Source organism: Centropristis striata, chromosome 6 (genome assembly GCF_030273125.1).
Source record: "Centropristis striata isolate RG_2023a ecotype Rhode Island chromosome 6, C.striata_1.0, whole genome shotgun sequence".
NCBI lineage: Eukaryota > Metazoa > Chordata > Actinopteri > Perciformes > Serranidae > Centropristis > Centropristis striata.
In genome coordinates, this window is record NC_081522.1 from 5,986,388 (window position 1) to 6,003,121 (window position 16,734).

A 16,734-nucleotide genomic window follows, 5' to 3' on the forward strand; every position below is an offset into this window, starting at 1 on the left:
GTAAATTCTGTGGTGGATTCTCTTAACACACTGTGCTCTTATTTTGAAAGCTGCATGTGTTTAGAGACAGGGAGTAAGTAGCTTTTTGTGATTAAAACAACTTAAACCACTACATCAAGAAGTAGGAACGTTGCCAATGTCATGATATGCATTTTTTTTAAAACATAAAATAAAAATACCGATATTATCGTGAACGATACGATATGGCACGACCCTAGTTATACATCCGTATGTATGCACTTATGCATATAGATATACGAGTGGTCGCTGCAGGTGATTAAGGAGAGAAGAACAGGAAGTTTTATGACACCACCTTCATGCAGTTGTGTTTTGTGGCGCCGCTCGGTTCAGCAGATGTAGGTCAGTCAGCCGCTGTGTTCCTTATTGGGCCCAGGACTCTCCGCCTGTCGTCTGCCTGCTTACTGTCTCAGCAGCGCAGACGGCCTGTGATGTATTTTTAATCAGGTTCTACCCATAACCCAGTTGTGCTCGCCTCACCCGGACTAAGTCTGGGCCCTGAATTAGTAGCCTGTCAGCTGGCGTGTGTGATTGCTCTGATGTGTGTGGGCGTGACATAACTGTGTCATCTCATATAGGTGCAGTTCAGACGCTCTATAGGTACAGAGGATCTCTTTTTCATCTCCCTGCAGCTCTCTGTCTGCACATGTACTCTCCTGTCAGTGTGTGCAGCCAGTGTGCCCACATGCTGCGTGTGTGTGGGTGTACACTGGCATCCAATCCCCTTTAAAGGCATCCATGATCAAGGCCATGCTCTAATGAAGGCATACAGGCCTGCAGCCCACCTCTCTCTCCGTCTTCCTCTCTCGCTTTCTCTACCTCCCCCTCCCTCGGCCAGTTGGAAGCTTTGCTGCTGAGAGCTGTAATGGTGGTCGTCGTCCAGGATGGCGGGCGGGTTTTCTTTGCAAGACGTCCCAGAGTGATGGATGTTGATCGGTCGGCCTTTTTCTACGTGATCCAAACAAGCGACACAGCCAGCCGGCAAGGCGGAAGGGAAGGTGGGGAAGAGGGTGGGTGGCTGGAGAGGACACAGAAAGGGAAAATAAGAACAAATGAGAAGGAGATTGCTCCAAAGACGGAGAGAAATGTAAGCTGCAAAGAAAGAAGAAGAGGAAAAGGTTGTAAAGATAGACAAGAAAATGAAAAAAGATGGTGTGGGCCACATAGGAGGGCAATGATAAATGACAAGGAACGGTGCTCAAGCTGTCTCTCTTTAGTGCCCACCTCCACTGGGGTGCCTGTTCTCCCCCTGATCCTATAGACAATGAATGTGCAAGGAGGGACACTAACACACACCTTCATCACTGTCATACACTCCCTCTCCTGCTCCTCCCTTTCTTTTTCCATTGTGCCTGCGAACCGATATGACTGATGCTCATAGCTTACATTTGGAAAGTCGTTGGGTCACTGCCATTAACGCTGGCCTTGCTTTGCTCCGGAAAGCATCGCTCAATCTACAAAGAGCCCCATCAAGGTTGGCCAAAAAGTTTATTCGAACCCAACTGTCAATTGCGCCAATTTGTCTGACTCATCCGGTGCTGACACAGGCCCGCCACAATGTCACCTCAAAGGCTGTCGACGGCCGCGTGTGTCTGCTTGGAGACCTATATAATAGTGTACGTGCAGATCGGGACGCTGAGCACACCCTGCTAATGTTTCTCTGTCACCCCTCTTTGCCTCTTTGTATATGTGCTCTTGCTCAATAACATCTTGTTTCACAGACACATATATTCCAGAAACCTGCCGGAAACGAACACTACACTGGAAAAAAGGCCACTCCAAAAATAAGCAAAAAAAAATGAATACAAGATAATTTTGCTTGTAATAAGCACAACAAATCTGCCAATGGAACAAGTGAAAATTCTCTTGGTAAGATTTCTTAAAATAAGACATTATATTTAAGCCTTACAAGATTAGAGTGATCTTGAAATTAGCTGCGAAAACTCATTTTTAGCTATATTTGACTAGAATTGTGATGTTTCGTTTATTCGAACCCAACTGTCAATTGCGCCAATTTGTCTGACTCATCCGGTGCTGACACAGGCCCGCCACAATGTCACCTCAAAGGCTGTCGACGGCTGCGTGTGTCTGCTGGGAGACCTATATAATAGTGTACGTGCAGATCGGGACGCTGAGCACACCCTGCTAATGTTTCTCTGTCACCGCTCTTTGCACCGAACGGAGGTGACATCATTCCTCTCCTGCCCGTCACCTGCAGAGAGGATGGTACAGCCCCCTCCTTCCCTGCATCCCTCTCTTCCCCTCCCCCCACTCACTCTCTCACAGCCGGTCACACTCCGCAACATATCAGGCGACCGAACAGCCCCAGAATGTGAAAGCGCCCAGTGTTGTGGTCAAACAGCACGGCCCTTGAGCAACTCTCCTTGCTGTTTTTTGGACTCAGTGTCCCAGAGAGGGATGCAGGTATCATAACAGGATTAATGCATATCTCCTTCTTTCTGTCACACACTCGTTATCTCGAGTCTGACAGGATGGATTCTCTGTAAACACAAGCCTCGAGAGGGAGACTGTCCCCGGCTGCAGGCTCTGGGGATTTCATCCAAGACATCTTTGAAATAATGACATAAAGAGTGTGTCTGTGTAGTAGTATTTTTTGGAGACTAACACTTCTTGAAGGTGAAACACTCAAGTGAAAGAAGTTGGTAGCAGAAATAAGACCTGCCCAAGTTCAATTTAGGGTATCTTTTAACGCTCTGTTTAGGTTTTACATCATCAAACTGCTGTTTTAGAGGTTTTTCCACACCATGAATATTGCAAACATTAGTGAGGAAACTCTCTTACGTTGTTACAGCTCACCGCTCCGAAGAGTCTCAAGCTGCAGACTGTATTTCTGTGTTTGTGGGCTGCGTTCGCTGTGATAGTCCTCGCTCTGCACACTGTTAAAAAAGTGCTGAGTGCAGCAGTATAGCGCTCGCCTAAGGTGGAAACATATGGTCGCTCTGAGTGGAACCAGCAGTAATGTAAAAACCATCCCGGTCCCTGCTAATCTGCTTCACAGCAGCTGAAATACATTGGATAAGGTGTGTGGGGCAGGCCTGGGTCACATGATGTGTAAAAAATAACGCTATATATTTCCTTTTCTGACTAGATATGTACTATTTTCTATATTTTTTAACATTAAATCGACTCTAAATTCAATTCAAAAGATTTTTAGGAACATTTCCTTCTTCATTTCCTCCAGTCTAAAGGCTAAAATAAATAATAACTTGTTATTTGATCCAGGTGAGGACGCCAGATTTTTGTATTCGTAGCACCTGGTGTGAATTGCGAATGGAAAACTTTGTCCTGGCAACTCTCCTGGAAAATTGGCTGCAATTTGTAATGTTTCTGGTACTGTATAGTGACACAGCTGTTCCTCTGAAGCAGAACTGTATACTAGCTGTAATCAAGAGTGCAGGGTTTCTATACAGCTAGTTTCTGAGCTACAGTATAAAGGTGAAAAGTGTATCAGTCCTGGCATGGAAACATACAGTCTTATACAGTCTTTTTCCGTGTACTGCAGCTCTGTCTGGTCCCAGTCTGAAGACGGTAAATTATTCATCAGTTGGGGAAGTTTAAACACTGCTCTGAGAGCCGGGGAATGTAAATGTGGATAGTCTTGCATCATTCAGCTGCTTTACATCAAGATACATACATGCACATACACACGCACACACAACTGCAGCAGACAGTCATAGAAACCAACAGTTTCTATGACACAATAGTGTCTCGCACATTCATAGACGTCTCTATGGAGGCTTTTACAAGATGATTTAAAAAAGAGAAATATGCTCAGGCACTGTGTCGTTCTCTGTGTGATGTCTGGGAGGATTTTTTTTCTTCCCTCGCTGTCTCTCTTTTCCCTCCTAGCATACTCTTTCTGTCTGTGCCAGCCGGCTCGGCAGCAGGGCCTGCGGGGGGCGCGGGGGCGATGCATCTCCAGGGCACGTGTACACTGCCTGCCATAAAGCAAAAACCCATTAAAGTGTCCTCTCTCCTCTGTGCAGGGCGTATAAAACCATCGAGGACGATGACCTAAAGTTTCCCCTGATCTACGGCGAAGGGAAGAAGGTAAGAAGTGCTCGGCGGCCGCTTGCTGACAGAGTTACTCCCACGGCCTTGTGTGCCTCGCCTGTAATCAAAGCTCACCAGGGCACCATTAGTCAGCCCCCCCACTCCCCCTGTCACTGTGTGGAGGAGCCAGCCAGTGGAAAGCATTCCTGGCCTCTTTTTCACAACGTTTCCACTCCTGCACCAACACATAGCACAGAAAATATCTCTCTCTGCTTTAATGGTCTTTTATGTCCTTACTCAGGTAAAAAGAAGCAGCTAGGAGTCAAAGGCGACATTCCATTCGTTATGAAAGAAAGTATAGAGTGTCCAAAAGTGACACATTAATTGGACTATATTGTCGCTAAAATACTGACTTGCTGGATCATTTTTTCCCAACATGTTACACAAAAGAAAAGGTCAGGTTCAGCTCACTGTTCATGACATTTCCCTCCGTGATGCTGCACATGTGGTGGTGTGCAGCATCTTGTCCTTGTTGCATTGAAAAGGTCAGAGAGGGAACATGATAGATCTGAATATGTTCTCACTGTGGCCTTCTCCGGTTTTCTATTTAATACAGGCAGACAGTAGATTTATGTTTGACTGATGACTGGGGCAGATGTCACCCTACAGTGCTCTCTGCCTGCAACCACATTCGGGTTTTACCCCTGCACAGTTGGCCGTGCCCACGTTGCGTCCTTTCCCTTTGAAGTGAGGCGCGGAGATGGATGGCTAGATAGAGTGAGGGGGCTTTGTGCAAGGGAGAGGAACGCCAGAGCACTTCAAAGCCCGGCGCGCAGCCTGCTGGGCCCCAACGCTCAACAATTAATCCCAGGATGTTTCCCCTTCTCCGCCGGAGGAGCTTTGCCACCACTTTGAAACACTCTCTCTTCCCTCCACCTCTCTGTCTCCTTCTCCGTGCTGCATACTGATCCAGAGCCGTTCCTACCGGGCCCTCGCTCGCCCTTGCACTCCTCTCCCCGGCCTTAAGTGCCGCCCTGCCTCATAAGAGCTACAGTAGATTCAATTAGCCCAGTTCCCCAGTCCTGTGCCAGCAGCCATTTTTAGAGGCGGGTGGCGGCGACCTGTGCAGACAGTAGGAATCAAATGGAGTTTTGCACAGCTTACAAATGAGTTTGATGGCTTCTGGGGCCTGGGGAACGGTCGTTAGGCACTCACAAAACTGGAAGATGCTGACAGTGGGCTTGTGTTTGTTTGCCTAAATGCTGCTCATCCATCCAGATAAAGATTCCCACTGAGAGTCGCCTGTATCTGTCAGCGTAATGTCACCTGGGATGTGTTCATGCAGGTTATTCTTTACAATTATCAGCCATGAATGCAATAGACTCACAGAAGGTTCACTGAAGCCACATACAACTTTAATGAACTGTGAGGAGCATATGTGCTCTTGCTCAATAACATCTTGTTTCACAGACACATATATTCCAGAAACCTGCCGGAAACGAACACTACACTGGAATAAAGGCCACTCCAAAAATAAGCAAAAAAAAAAGAATGCAAGATAATTTTGCTTGTAATAAGCACAAAAAAATCTGCCAATGGAACAAGTGAAAATTCTCTTGGTAAGATTTCTTAAAATAAGACATTATATTTAAGCCTTACAAGATTAGTGATCTTGAAATTAGCTGCGAAAACTCATTTTTAGCTATATTTGACTAGAATTGTGATGTTTTGTGTCTCATAATAAGCTTGTTATCCTCAAAAATAGTATTTTCCCCTCAAAAGTATCTTTTTTTTTCATCCTGTTTGTTTCAAGTGTATTTAACTAATTTTAAGTTCTATAATTGTGACACTGTTCTAGATTTAAGTCCACCACCTACTTGAAATAAGATTAGTCACTGGCATTTTGAGACTAAATGTATTGAAGTTAGCATTCCTGACTCGTATTAGCATCACCTTTAGTGTATTTACCTTTTTGTAAGTTTTACAAAAGTAATATTGTTTTAGATTCAACTGTGGGATTGTAAATAAGCTACTATAAGAAAAATAATCAGAAGCATTAAAAGAGCAGCATTAACCATTAAAAGGGCAGCATTAACCAAACAGCATTAAAGGTAATATAAGCTTGAGTGAATAGAAGAAGTATTAAGAAATGATTTTGTAATAAGCACATAACACATCTCATATGTTGCAGACACAGGCACACACACACATAGATTCATATCTACAAGTCTTATAGGAAGTTAGAAGATGAACTCGAGACGGCCTTTTGGCCACACCAGATAAACAGGAACCCAATTCTTAATGACCTTTTGGGCACCCCAGAGAAACGGGAACTCAACTCGAGATGACCTTCTGGGCACACCAGACAAAACAGGAACTCAACTCTTGAAAAGCATACTGTAAGTGATACTGTAAGTGATAAGACATGACAGTGGAAAATTACAAGAATAAGAAGTAATTGATCAAAACCTTACTTTGAGATAAACATGCAGACACATAGGAAAATAGACAAAAAACAACACCCTAACTGAGAAGGAGGAGACACAGCGAAGCATGCTATATTAACAAGACCACGCTAGACAACGAGCAGCCTTTTCTTATGTACCGGTTGATGTATGTATTGAACTGAGCTCCGCACTTCATGAACTGCGCTTAAAGAAAACAATAAAGTGTTTTCATTTGACTCTTCCACCGTCTCCTCGTCTGCTCTCTCTGCTCCATCAACAACTCGGGGGAAGTACAACTGGTGTACTCAACACAACCCATTCACCAACTAGATTCAAGACATTAACTATTTCTTATAAGACAGAAAAAATTAATACAAGTGTTGCCTTTAAACACCTTTTTTTTATTTCAACAGCAAAAAGCATATAGGCGCACTAGTTTGGGATCAAATTATGTTTTCAGGAACACCTGCAAAGCTGTCAAAATGTTATTCGACGACTTATCGACCAGCTCGACATGTCTGACAGGTTTCCACAACTCTACGAACAATACGACTAAAGTTCTAATAATTCAAAATACGTATATATAATATAATTCATTGTTGCTTTGTTTGACACAAATAGAACTTGCATTTCACCTTTGTGGCAGCGGCCCCAAGGTTCTGGAATAACCTGCCCTGGCACATCCGATCTGAAAGATCTTTTGAAGTTTTTAAATCCTCCTTAAAAACACACTTTTTCTCCCTGGCTTTTAATCAAGTTTAAGTGGACATCTTGCAAAAACAAAATTTTATTTAAATTTTTAATTTATTTTATTATATTTTTAATTTATTTTATTCTATTGTTGCACTGTGTTTATGTATTTTAGTATTTTAGTTTTTACCGTATTTTCCTGCAACTGTGATATCTGTACAGCACTTTGGTCAACCCTGGTTGTTTTAAATGTGCTAAAGTTTGACTTGACTTGACTTCACCTGCCTCTGATCTCTTGCAGGCTCGTGTGTTGGCAACCATCGGGGTCACCAGAGGTCTCGGGGACCACAATCTCAAAGTGCACGACTCGAACATCTACATAAAGCCATTCCTGTCCTGCTGCCCAGAGGTAGGAAACATTTTGAATTGTGTCCTTTAATATGTCCTCTTTCACAGTGTGTCAGACCATATACTGTATAAAAGAAGTACACTGCAAAAAAAGAAAAGTTGGGTGAACTCAAAATTTCAAGGCAACAAACTTCGATAAAATTTTAAGTTGGACAATTAAACTAAATATTTTAAGTTTTGCTTGTGAGTTGCTCAACTCTGAATTCAGATTTTTGTCAACTCAACTGTAAGTTGTACTAACTTATAATTTTACATTGTAATAACTTTTAATCCTTACTTCTGCTAACTTCTGCAAAGTGCTGAATTGGCACGATTGTAACGCCACTGTGAAATGTCAGCTAATGTTGTGACCACCACCACTAGCATCAGTTAGCCGTTAGCATTTAGTTAGCCGCTAGCTTTCGCTAATGACCGAATTTCACAACAAAGAAATAAGAGTTAGCAGAACTATTGTCCCTTGTTGTGAACCCCAACTTAAAGATATAAGTAACAACAACTCACCAACTTGTTTTTGAGCAGACAACTGGCTTCCTTTGTTGTGCTAACTTACATTGTTGGCCTAAATGTCAGTAATTTATATTTCCAAGTTTTACCAACTTAAATCACTGTTTTAGGCCAAAAAATACAAGTTGGCTTTTTTGCAGTGTAGATTTAACCTCCAGGTCTGAAAATTGAAAAAGAAGTCAAATTGTATAGAAGTCTATGAGAAACTACGCATACTTCTCACTTGATTTACTACCTCAGCAAACATTTTCCTAATGACTTTTTGGTCTCAATTTCTAGTTTTAATTATTCTTCAATACAGCGTGGTGTTAATTTTGTAAATTATGGTCCAATTTAGAGTAAAACAGATGATAAAGCAGGGCTTGAGGGCTTCGCTACCTTTTGATTGACAATTTGCTACCATTGCAACCTCTCAATCATGATAAAGGTGTAGCAATGTGTGTGCATTTAAACAGCTGTGAACTTGTTTTTAATTTACCTCAAACTGTGGAAGCAGCAGCTCTTTCAGCAGCAAGGTGCCAAAAAAAACAGCTAAAATGCCAAATTTGAGGCTTCAGAACAGTAGCCAACACACCAATGGAGCAATTCATGGTTTAGACAAAGTGAAATTACTCATTCACATTATCCTTTATACATAAGAGTTTTGCTACTTACAGTTGAATAAGTCTCAAACTGTAGCTTCAATTACTGATTTCCCACATTTTCACTATTTTAATTGAACAGAATCTATCATCTAGACAAGATACTTTTGCTTAAATAAAAAAATAAAATAAAAGGAAGAACACAATGCATGTCTTGTGATGTATTTGGTAAAACAAACAAATAAACAAACAAACAAACTCCTGACTCCTGATTTGAAAGACTGTCCAAAAACTGACCTTTTTAAGTTTTTCTTTTGAAGTAGAGTTTGAATGATCTTGAGGGCAGAACCTCACGTTTATAATTGTTATATTCATTACAAGCATCTGTGCAACCACAGAATCTATCTTCTAGACAAGATACTTTTGCTTAAATAAAAATAAAAAATAAAAAGGAAGAACACAATGCATGTCTTGTGATGTATTTGGTAAAAAGTAGAGTTTAGTTGAAGTAGAGTTTGAATGATCTTGAGGGCAGAACCTCACGTTTATAATTTTTATATTCATTACAAGCATCACACACATCACACCATTAACATTTGAGCATATGACAGAAAACAAAACTAAATAATGGAAGTGTGATTCACATCATAAATAGCAGAGTGTGTCTTCCCTTTACTCCACCTCATTACCTCGGCCTGCTGATCAAACCAGAGTGCAGAGGTAACGATGTAAAATGCCTTTGGCCATTAACAGTCCACACTGTGAACTACGTGGTCAACGTGCACATTAACATTCCCCACCAGCCGTCGCTCTCAAATGACTCCTTTCCTTCCCAGTGTCTATCGCACATGATTGCAGTAGTCACGGAGCCCATGAATTCTCTTGATCTTTAATTCATTGCCCTTTGAGTTCAGCTATAGTTCAGCCTCCTTTTTGATGTTACATTTCTTTTGAGATTTATTTATTTTAATATGCTTGATGTCACTATTGTTTAAGATAGTGTAAACAAATAATTAGTATATGTAAGACATGTTAAACATGAGTATTAGACGTCCTGATGGATGTTAAATGCAGGAAAATTGATTATATAAAGAAATGTGTGGGTGTGGGAGAGTGTTCAGCAGGGATTGTGAAAAGTTATAAAGGAAAAAAAGCCGACAAGTCATCAGATTATCATGAGATAATCATCAAATATGGGCGTTGGGTCAAATATGAAACGATTGTGTCATCACCCCTCCTCTAGAGAAAATGTATTGCTGTTGAAATCCTTATTTTGGAATCGATTCTAGGAACTGCCGCAGTCCTTTTCTCTCTTACAAAGCTTGACTCAAATCACAAGGTTCACCACATTGAGGCTCATGATCCTCATGGCGGTCATTCTGATTCCTTTACAAACTCTTTCACAGGCGCTGTAGTCATGCTGTGCTCTTTTAGCACTTTTAGCCTCTGCATTAATACGGTGTGTCTGCTGCAGAAAGGCAACTCCCCCACGATAGCCAAGGAATTTCTTGAAGCAGCTGAACTAAGACAGTTTTTTTTCCCTCAAGGCCAAGGCCAGTGGGCATTATCCTGCTTGCTGTTTAAGAGTATATTTTTGCTCAGGTGTAGTATAATAAAAAAAAGAGTGTGGCACATAAAAGTTGCCACAGTAACACATCTGTTGAAAGATTGATGCTTTTTTAGGTATCTATTCTATTTGTGGTGCAGTCAAATGTCTTTCTAGAAACAACGTCACTGTTTCTCTGAATAATCCACACTTCTTGGTGTGGACAGTTTTCACTGAAGCTTCTAGCTTTCTACCAAATAATGCCCAATAAAACACAGTGACAGTGAAGTCTGTGGATTATCCAGAATAACAGGAACACTGATGGATATTGCTGTTGGATTTTTAGTCATGCTAGCAGCGTGACTGCAGGTTGTATATGGCAACCCTCATGCTTTTGGTGATCATATTAGCATTTCATCAATTCAGTTGCAAAAATTGCATAAATTCCATGCAAAACTGACATTCCCATCATCCTCATACGCATTTGAAATTTAGTGCTAATTAACAAATGCTAACACATGAAACTATGGTGAGCATTAACTGCTAAACATAAGCATGTTTATTTAAGCTTTGTCCTAATTCTAAACTGATTCCAAGTAGGTTTTCATTATGTAGTGTGTATCTAAGAAAAGTGACAGAATAAATTATATTCAACACAAAAGTTATACTATTGTGGACTGTTGTAAACAGTGACAGGAAAGAAAAATTACCAATTTCTATAAAGTTCTGTAAGATCAATTGGTGATGTCTTTTTTAAGTCAGTTTGATTGAAGTCTGACGCTACAAGTATTATACGTATACACTAACTGCAAATCAATGTAGCATAAGGACGAGTATAAAGACTTCGAGCACCACAAATAAAATTCTGTTTAGCTTTGTTCTATCGTATAGGTAAAAATCTTCTTACAGAACCAAGTGGAACCAAAACTATCCAAATGCCTGGATACCATTAGAGAAAAAAAATAGGATTTTTTCACAATTTGGGTAATCTGAACCTCTTGGTACGACCCCTACCAAAGGCTCCCAATAAAGGCTATCAAACATAATTGCCACAAAGTAAGGAGTGGTGCAAAACAATGATTTATTAACAAAAAATTAAACAGACAAAATAACCAAGAGAAAATCTGCTGCTGCTGCTGCTGCTGCCAGGTAGAAGTGTGTGTGTGAGAGAGAAGTGGGGTCACTGCATAGATTTTATGCCATGTTCATATTAAATAGTTTAAACTGTTAATTACAAGCAGCTGACTGGTCCTATTTGGCAATTTCTGACACCGACCATATTTTCAATTTGTTGAAAATAGCCACTGGATACAAAAGACTGCTGGAAACATCAAAATAAAATACAATACAATGTACAAAGCATGAATACAAACGATGCAGAGCAACTGGAGTAATAATCCCCTCAAAATACATAAGACATAAAAGCAGCTAATTTAGGCTATTTATGTGGCGAGAAAGTTAAATATAATTATATAATAATAATATATCTAATAATTAGTCATTTGTGTATCAACCACGTAGGGCTGTACGATATATCAATATAAAAGGTATATCAATATATTTTTTACTGTGATTTGGAATTAGACCATATCGCATATATCGATATAGTTAAAAAAATTTTCTTTCTTTATATATAAATGCTGATATTTAGTTATTTTGTAATGTTTGTGATTCTTTTCTCATATAAATATATTTACTGCTGAAAAAGATTGGTTATTTTATTTCACAGGCTATTTTTTTTAAAAGATATTTTTTTATTTAAATGTGCACTTTATGGAGCTTTGATTTGGAAAAAAAAGTTCTCCTGTTGTTATACAGTATTTAAGTTCACTTAAATAAAAAACTCAATAGAACTACTTGTGACATGTCATATTTGGCTTCGACTTTGACTGAAAATTTGCAAAAATATTGTGATATATATCGTATATCCATATTCAGCCTAAATATATGGGGATATGACTTTTGGTCCATATCGCCCAGCCCTACAACCACAGGATTGAAGGTTCTTTCTCGGCCCATGCTACACACTTCTATAAAGTTTCATGAAAATTGGGCTGGTAATTTTCTGTAACCATGCTGACAAAGACACAAACCAACTAACCGACCTGGACACAGTCCTTATTACCTCCGCCAAGAAGGTTATATTTTTCCTTCTACATAGCCATTATGTGACATCATAGGAAATTCATTCAGCAGGTTCAAATGATTCCTAGAAATCATCCATCTCTCAACCCTTGCCTCTTTTTTCCCCTCCATCACCTCCAGGTTAAAGTCTACCCGTTGGCGCAGAGTGAGCATGGAGCCGATGACGTCCTTGTGCTGGGAACCGACGGTCTGTGGGACGTCCTCTCTAACCAGGAAGTAGCCGAATCTGTCACCTGTTTCCTGGCGAACTGTGACCCCGACGACCAGCACAGGCACGTTCCTTCATCACTCAGCTGCGGCCGCCAGTCAGGCCTGAACTTCCTCTCACCCTGCTCTTATTTGTCGAGAATGAACGCTCTTATCTTGTTGTAATTATGCAAATTTCCAAACATTTAGATAAATCAGTGTCTGGTGTCAAGGAAAAGCTTGTAAAACTGTTATGTGGGGCTCTGACTCCTCTTCTCCCGTGTGTTTAGTTTCCAAAGTTCCCCATAATATTTTTTCCGTCTGCAGGCAGATAGTCCAAAACTATGCATGATTATTGTCACATTTGAGCATTTATCTCACTGTATATCACCGTGTTTTGACTACACCTTAATCATTTATCACTTTTGTTATGTCAGGTACACAATGGCAGCTCAAGACCTCATAATGAAAGCGCGAGGGGTGCTGAAGGACCGAGGCTGGAGGATATCCAAAGACAGATTAGGCTCTGGAGACGACATCTCTGTCTACATCATTCCCCTCATGTACGGCAACAAGCAGAACTAACGCTAAGCTACAACCACCACCGAAACATAAACCCTGCCTTGACAGTCCCCCTCATCCCCTTGTGCTCTTTTTTTTTTTTTTTAAGTGCTTGAAAGTGGACTTTCTCCCCTGCAAAGGGATCCAAGATGTCTCCCACAGAAATGGAATTTCTGTCTGCCCTTGATCATCCTCAATTAGGGTGATTTTTGTCTGTTTTTATAGAAAAGAAACATGAAAAGAGCCGTTGAAGGGTTGAACTACTAATTTTTTTTTTTTTTTAATCTCGAGAAAGCCATCACAAACCCTGTTGTGGGAAAATGAGCATAGATTCTAATAGACGAGATGGTGATAGGCATCTCAGGATTACTAGTACTAACTAATGCACAATATTTATAAATGTGAAAATGTAAATAGTCCAAGCCGTAAAACATTTGATAAGTGTATTTGGTTGTACAGTGTAAAAAAAAACCTACAAAAATAACCTAAAGACTGATGTCCTGAAAATATGAATCATGCCTCCTCTGTTCCATGTAGAGCTTTTAAATTAGCCACGTTCTGCAATTGTTAGTCTGTTGTCCAAAGGAAAAAAACTTCTTTAGACAGTATGTCAGCTTGTTCTCCTGATGCTGCAGTTGTTATTTTTATTCATGTGCACTCTCTGCATTATAACACAGTTCTGAAAGAATTAAAGAAAACCTTTGAAAAAAAGAATACACTAACAGGATTCGGGTGTCAGCTAAATGTGACCCCGCTCTTGTCATATTTTATTAAATCCTATTACATTGAGATTTAAGAAGGAAAAAAAACAAAAGAAGTCTTTCTGTTGCACTCACTCACCATCAGCCATCTACCTCATGATTTTCTTCCTTTTATTGTATTACGCATCGTCATTGTCGTCTCTGAGTGGCTGTTTGCAAGCTGCATCAGGTGCATCATCAGCTGCTTCCTGTGCCATTATTCACTTACAGTGTCATGCTTTGCTCCTGTTCCTGCAAGATTCATTAAAAGGTTTCCAGAAAAGAACTGAAGGAGGAAAAAAAAGCCCCACCGGGCACTATGTCGTGGGTATAGTGTTGTACAAAATATATATTTTTTTATATGTATTATGCTGGGGAAAAAAACCCTTAGTCATGCACTGATGTTTACCTTTTGTCAGTATCAGTTGGATGTATTATCCCTATTAAGATTAATCCATCCTTATGAATAGCAGGTGCCTCTAACAAAGAGAAACGCTCTGATTTTTAATGTGTCACTAAAGAGGAAGTATAAATAAGACAATGACATAACCGACACTTACCTTAGGTGTATTTACAATCAATATTGTTCCCCGAGTCAGTGGTTTTCACACATTTTAGTTTAGTTTTCAGCTTCTACTTCTAATGTGCGCCCATTATTGTATCTTAACTGCTGTCCGAGTGGCTGAAGCTGGTGAAACATGGAACAGAGTAACTTAATTTAAGTGTATATAAATGTAAATAATGTTTTCTGTGAATTCTTCTCCTCCTTTCTTTAACTGTAAGTGATGTACATCTGACTGAAACATAAGATGTAATTTGTACTGTTTTGGAAACCAAGGAACGGTGTAATAATGGTTTTAATGCTCACTTTTCTGCTCTAATAATAAAAATTAACCTTTTTTTCTACATTACTCTACTGTGTTTTTGATAGAGAAGTGAATGAGTAGACAAAAAAACCCCAGATACATTGCTCTGGGATGCATTTCAGTGAATGGGAGTTTGTGGAAGATAAACAAACTGGGAAAAGTTTGTTTTATTTTATTTATTTATTTATTCTATTTTTATTTTCTATTTTTTCCCGTGTATGTATATATATATTTTGAGTTTCTTATTTTGCACCAATGGGAGTTGCACTCCAATTTCGTTGTGTATATATATACAATGACAAAAAAGGCTATTCTAGTCTAAAAAAGTAACAGAAAAATGAGTTTGTAGCCCAACAACAGCAATGTAACTGAATGGACTTTATAATATTTTAAAGCTTTTTTTTTATCCTAAAATTCCTCTCTCCAATGTCATGGCCTGTCTGTGTTAAACTGCTACTTAGATGGATTTAAATCCTGTTTATTCAGATGTTTGACTGTCAAACCCAGAAGGGAACTTTAGTCCTAGAAGAAACTCTGTAAGAACTCTGTGCTCACTCACGCATCAGTAACTGTATAGAATAAGACCATCACCACTCTGACAAACTGTGTCAAGTGAGTCCCAGAGCAATATGATGAAGGCTATCAGTTCACAGAATAGCCTGACAGAAGATTTCATGGCGGAGGCTGCTGTGAGGGCCGTAATTTGACACTGAAGCACGCACACACTGAAGTGATGAAAGACAACTTGACAAAAGATGTGCGTCCCCATTTCAACTGGTCTTTCTCTTCAGTGTCTCACTTAAAGAAGTAACAGCGGGCGTGGAACAATGAGGAACAACTTCTTTTATTTGTAGGTGAAACTTGTCGATACTTATGTGCCATGATTCCACATACCTGAGAGCAAAGATAAGGATCAAATCGCTGGATGAAGCCTTTATAGTTCATGAGGGAGGTATCATATGAAAAATGATGTATTCCATAGTCTATGGGCTGTGAGAAGGAAGCCTGATTACATTACATTATATACTAGTAGTAATAAAAGGTGAATCAGAATGCAGAGGACCCTATAGAGATTGTATTTCCCTTTGAAAGCCAGTACTGTGGGCACCTGCTGCATTCATGTGGTGCCGAAATAATCAGAAAAATGAGCTCCGGAATGGACGAACACCCAGTCAGAACAATTTTTATGTCATTATTTCTCTGAAATAAAGCAAAAATTGAAATCTAAAATTCTGTCACAAGATAAAACAGACATCAGGGAATCACCCTGTTGTTTAAATGCTTTGAGCAAACAAATACAACATATAGTATATTCTCTTTAGCATCCATGTTGTTTCAACATTACGATTTAAGGATCTAGAACAATCTCAGGAAAAGGGATCACCCGAGGAGAGTTAATGCACCACTTTTTTGGTTTTCACATTTTAGTAATTAAAAAAATAAAATGGTGGCACTATGTCGTGGGTATAGTGTTATACAAAATATATATTTTTTTATATGCAGAGGACCCTATAGAGATTGTATTTCCCTGTGAAAGCCAGTACTGTGGGCACCTGCTGCATTCATGTGGTGTCGAAATAATCAGAAAAATGAGCTCCGGAATGGACGAACACCCAGTCAGAACAACTCAGAAAGTCTGTGAAAAGTTTGGTACACATCTTCCCGAGTTAATGTCATATTTTGCAGAAACACGGCAAAGTAGTCTTGAAGTTGGAGTGATCGTAAGAAAAATTTCCTGATTGCACATCAATTTTTGATATTGGGTAGTAACTATACTGCCCTACAAAGTCTAACTGTAATAACTACGCAAAGGGTAAGACTTAAAAAAAAATGCTTTTAAGTTTTTTAACAGGCCAGCCAAATGGGTAAGGTAAGTCATATGACACTTATTTCTACATATATTGATGATGTCATTTTTATGCTCAAAAATCATGATGATTTATTTGACCTTTGACCCCAAAAATGTAGTTACTGCACTCGGGTTTTGCTGTAAAAGGTTCTAATGGTAATGCAAAAACAGAGTACAGT

General features: G+C 39.7%; 1 protein-coding gene across 1 annotated transcript in view; it reads left to right on the forward strand.

The window, feature by feature from the left end:
- The window catches only part of ppm1h (protein phosphatase, Mg2+/Mn2+ dependent, 1H), a 52,370-nt gene extending 37,624 nt beyond the window's left edge, over positions 1 to 14,746 (forward strand). Inside the window, exons 7-10 of the mRNA XM_059334514.1 lie at positions 4,026 to 4,089; positions 7,471 to 7,578; positions 12,474 to 12,625; positions 12,977 to 14,746. Coding sequence (XP_059190497.1) covers positions 4,026 to 4,089; positions 7,471 to 7,578; positions 12,474 to 12,625; positions 12,977 to 13,124 — 472 coding nt within the window. The 3' untranslated portion in view covers positions 13,125 to 14,746. The remainder of the gene's footprint in view (positions 1 to 4,025; positions 4,090 to 7,470; positions 7,579 to 12,473; positions 12,626 to 12,976) is intronic.
- The last annotated feature ends 1,988 nt before the right edge of the window (positions 14,747 to 16,734 follow it).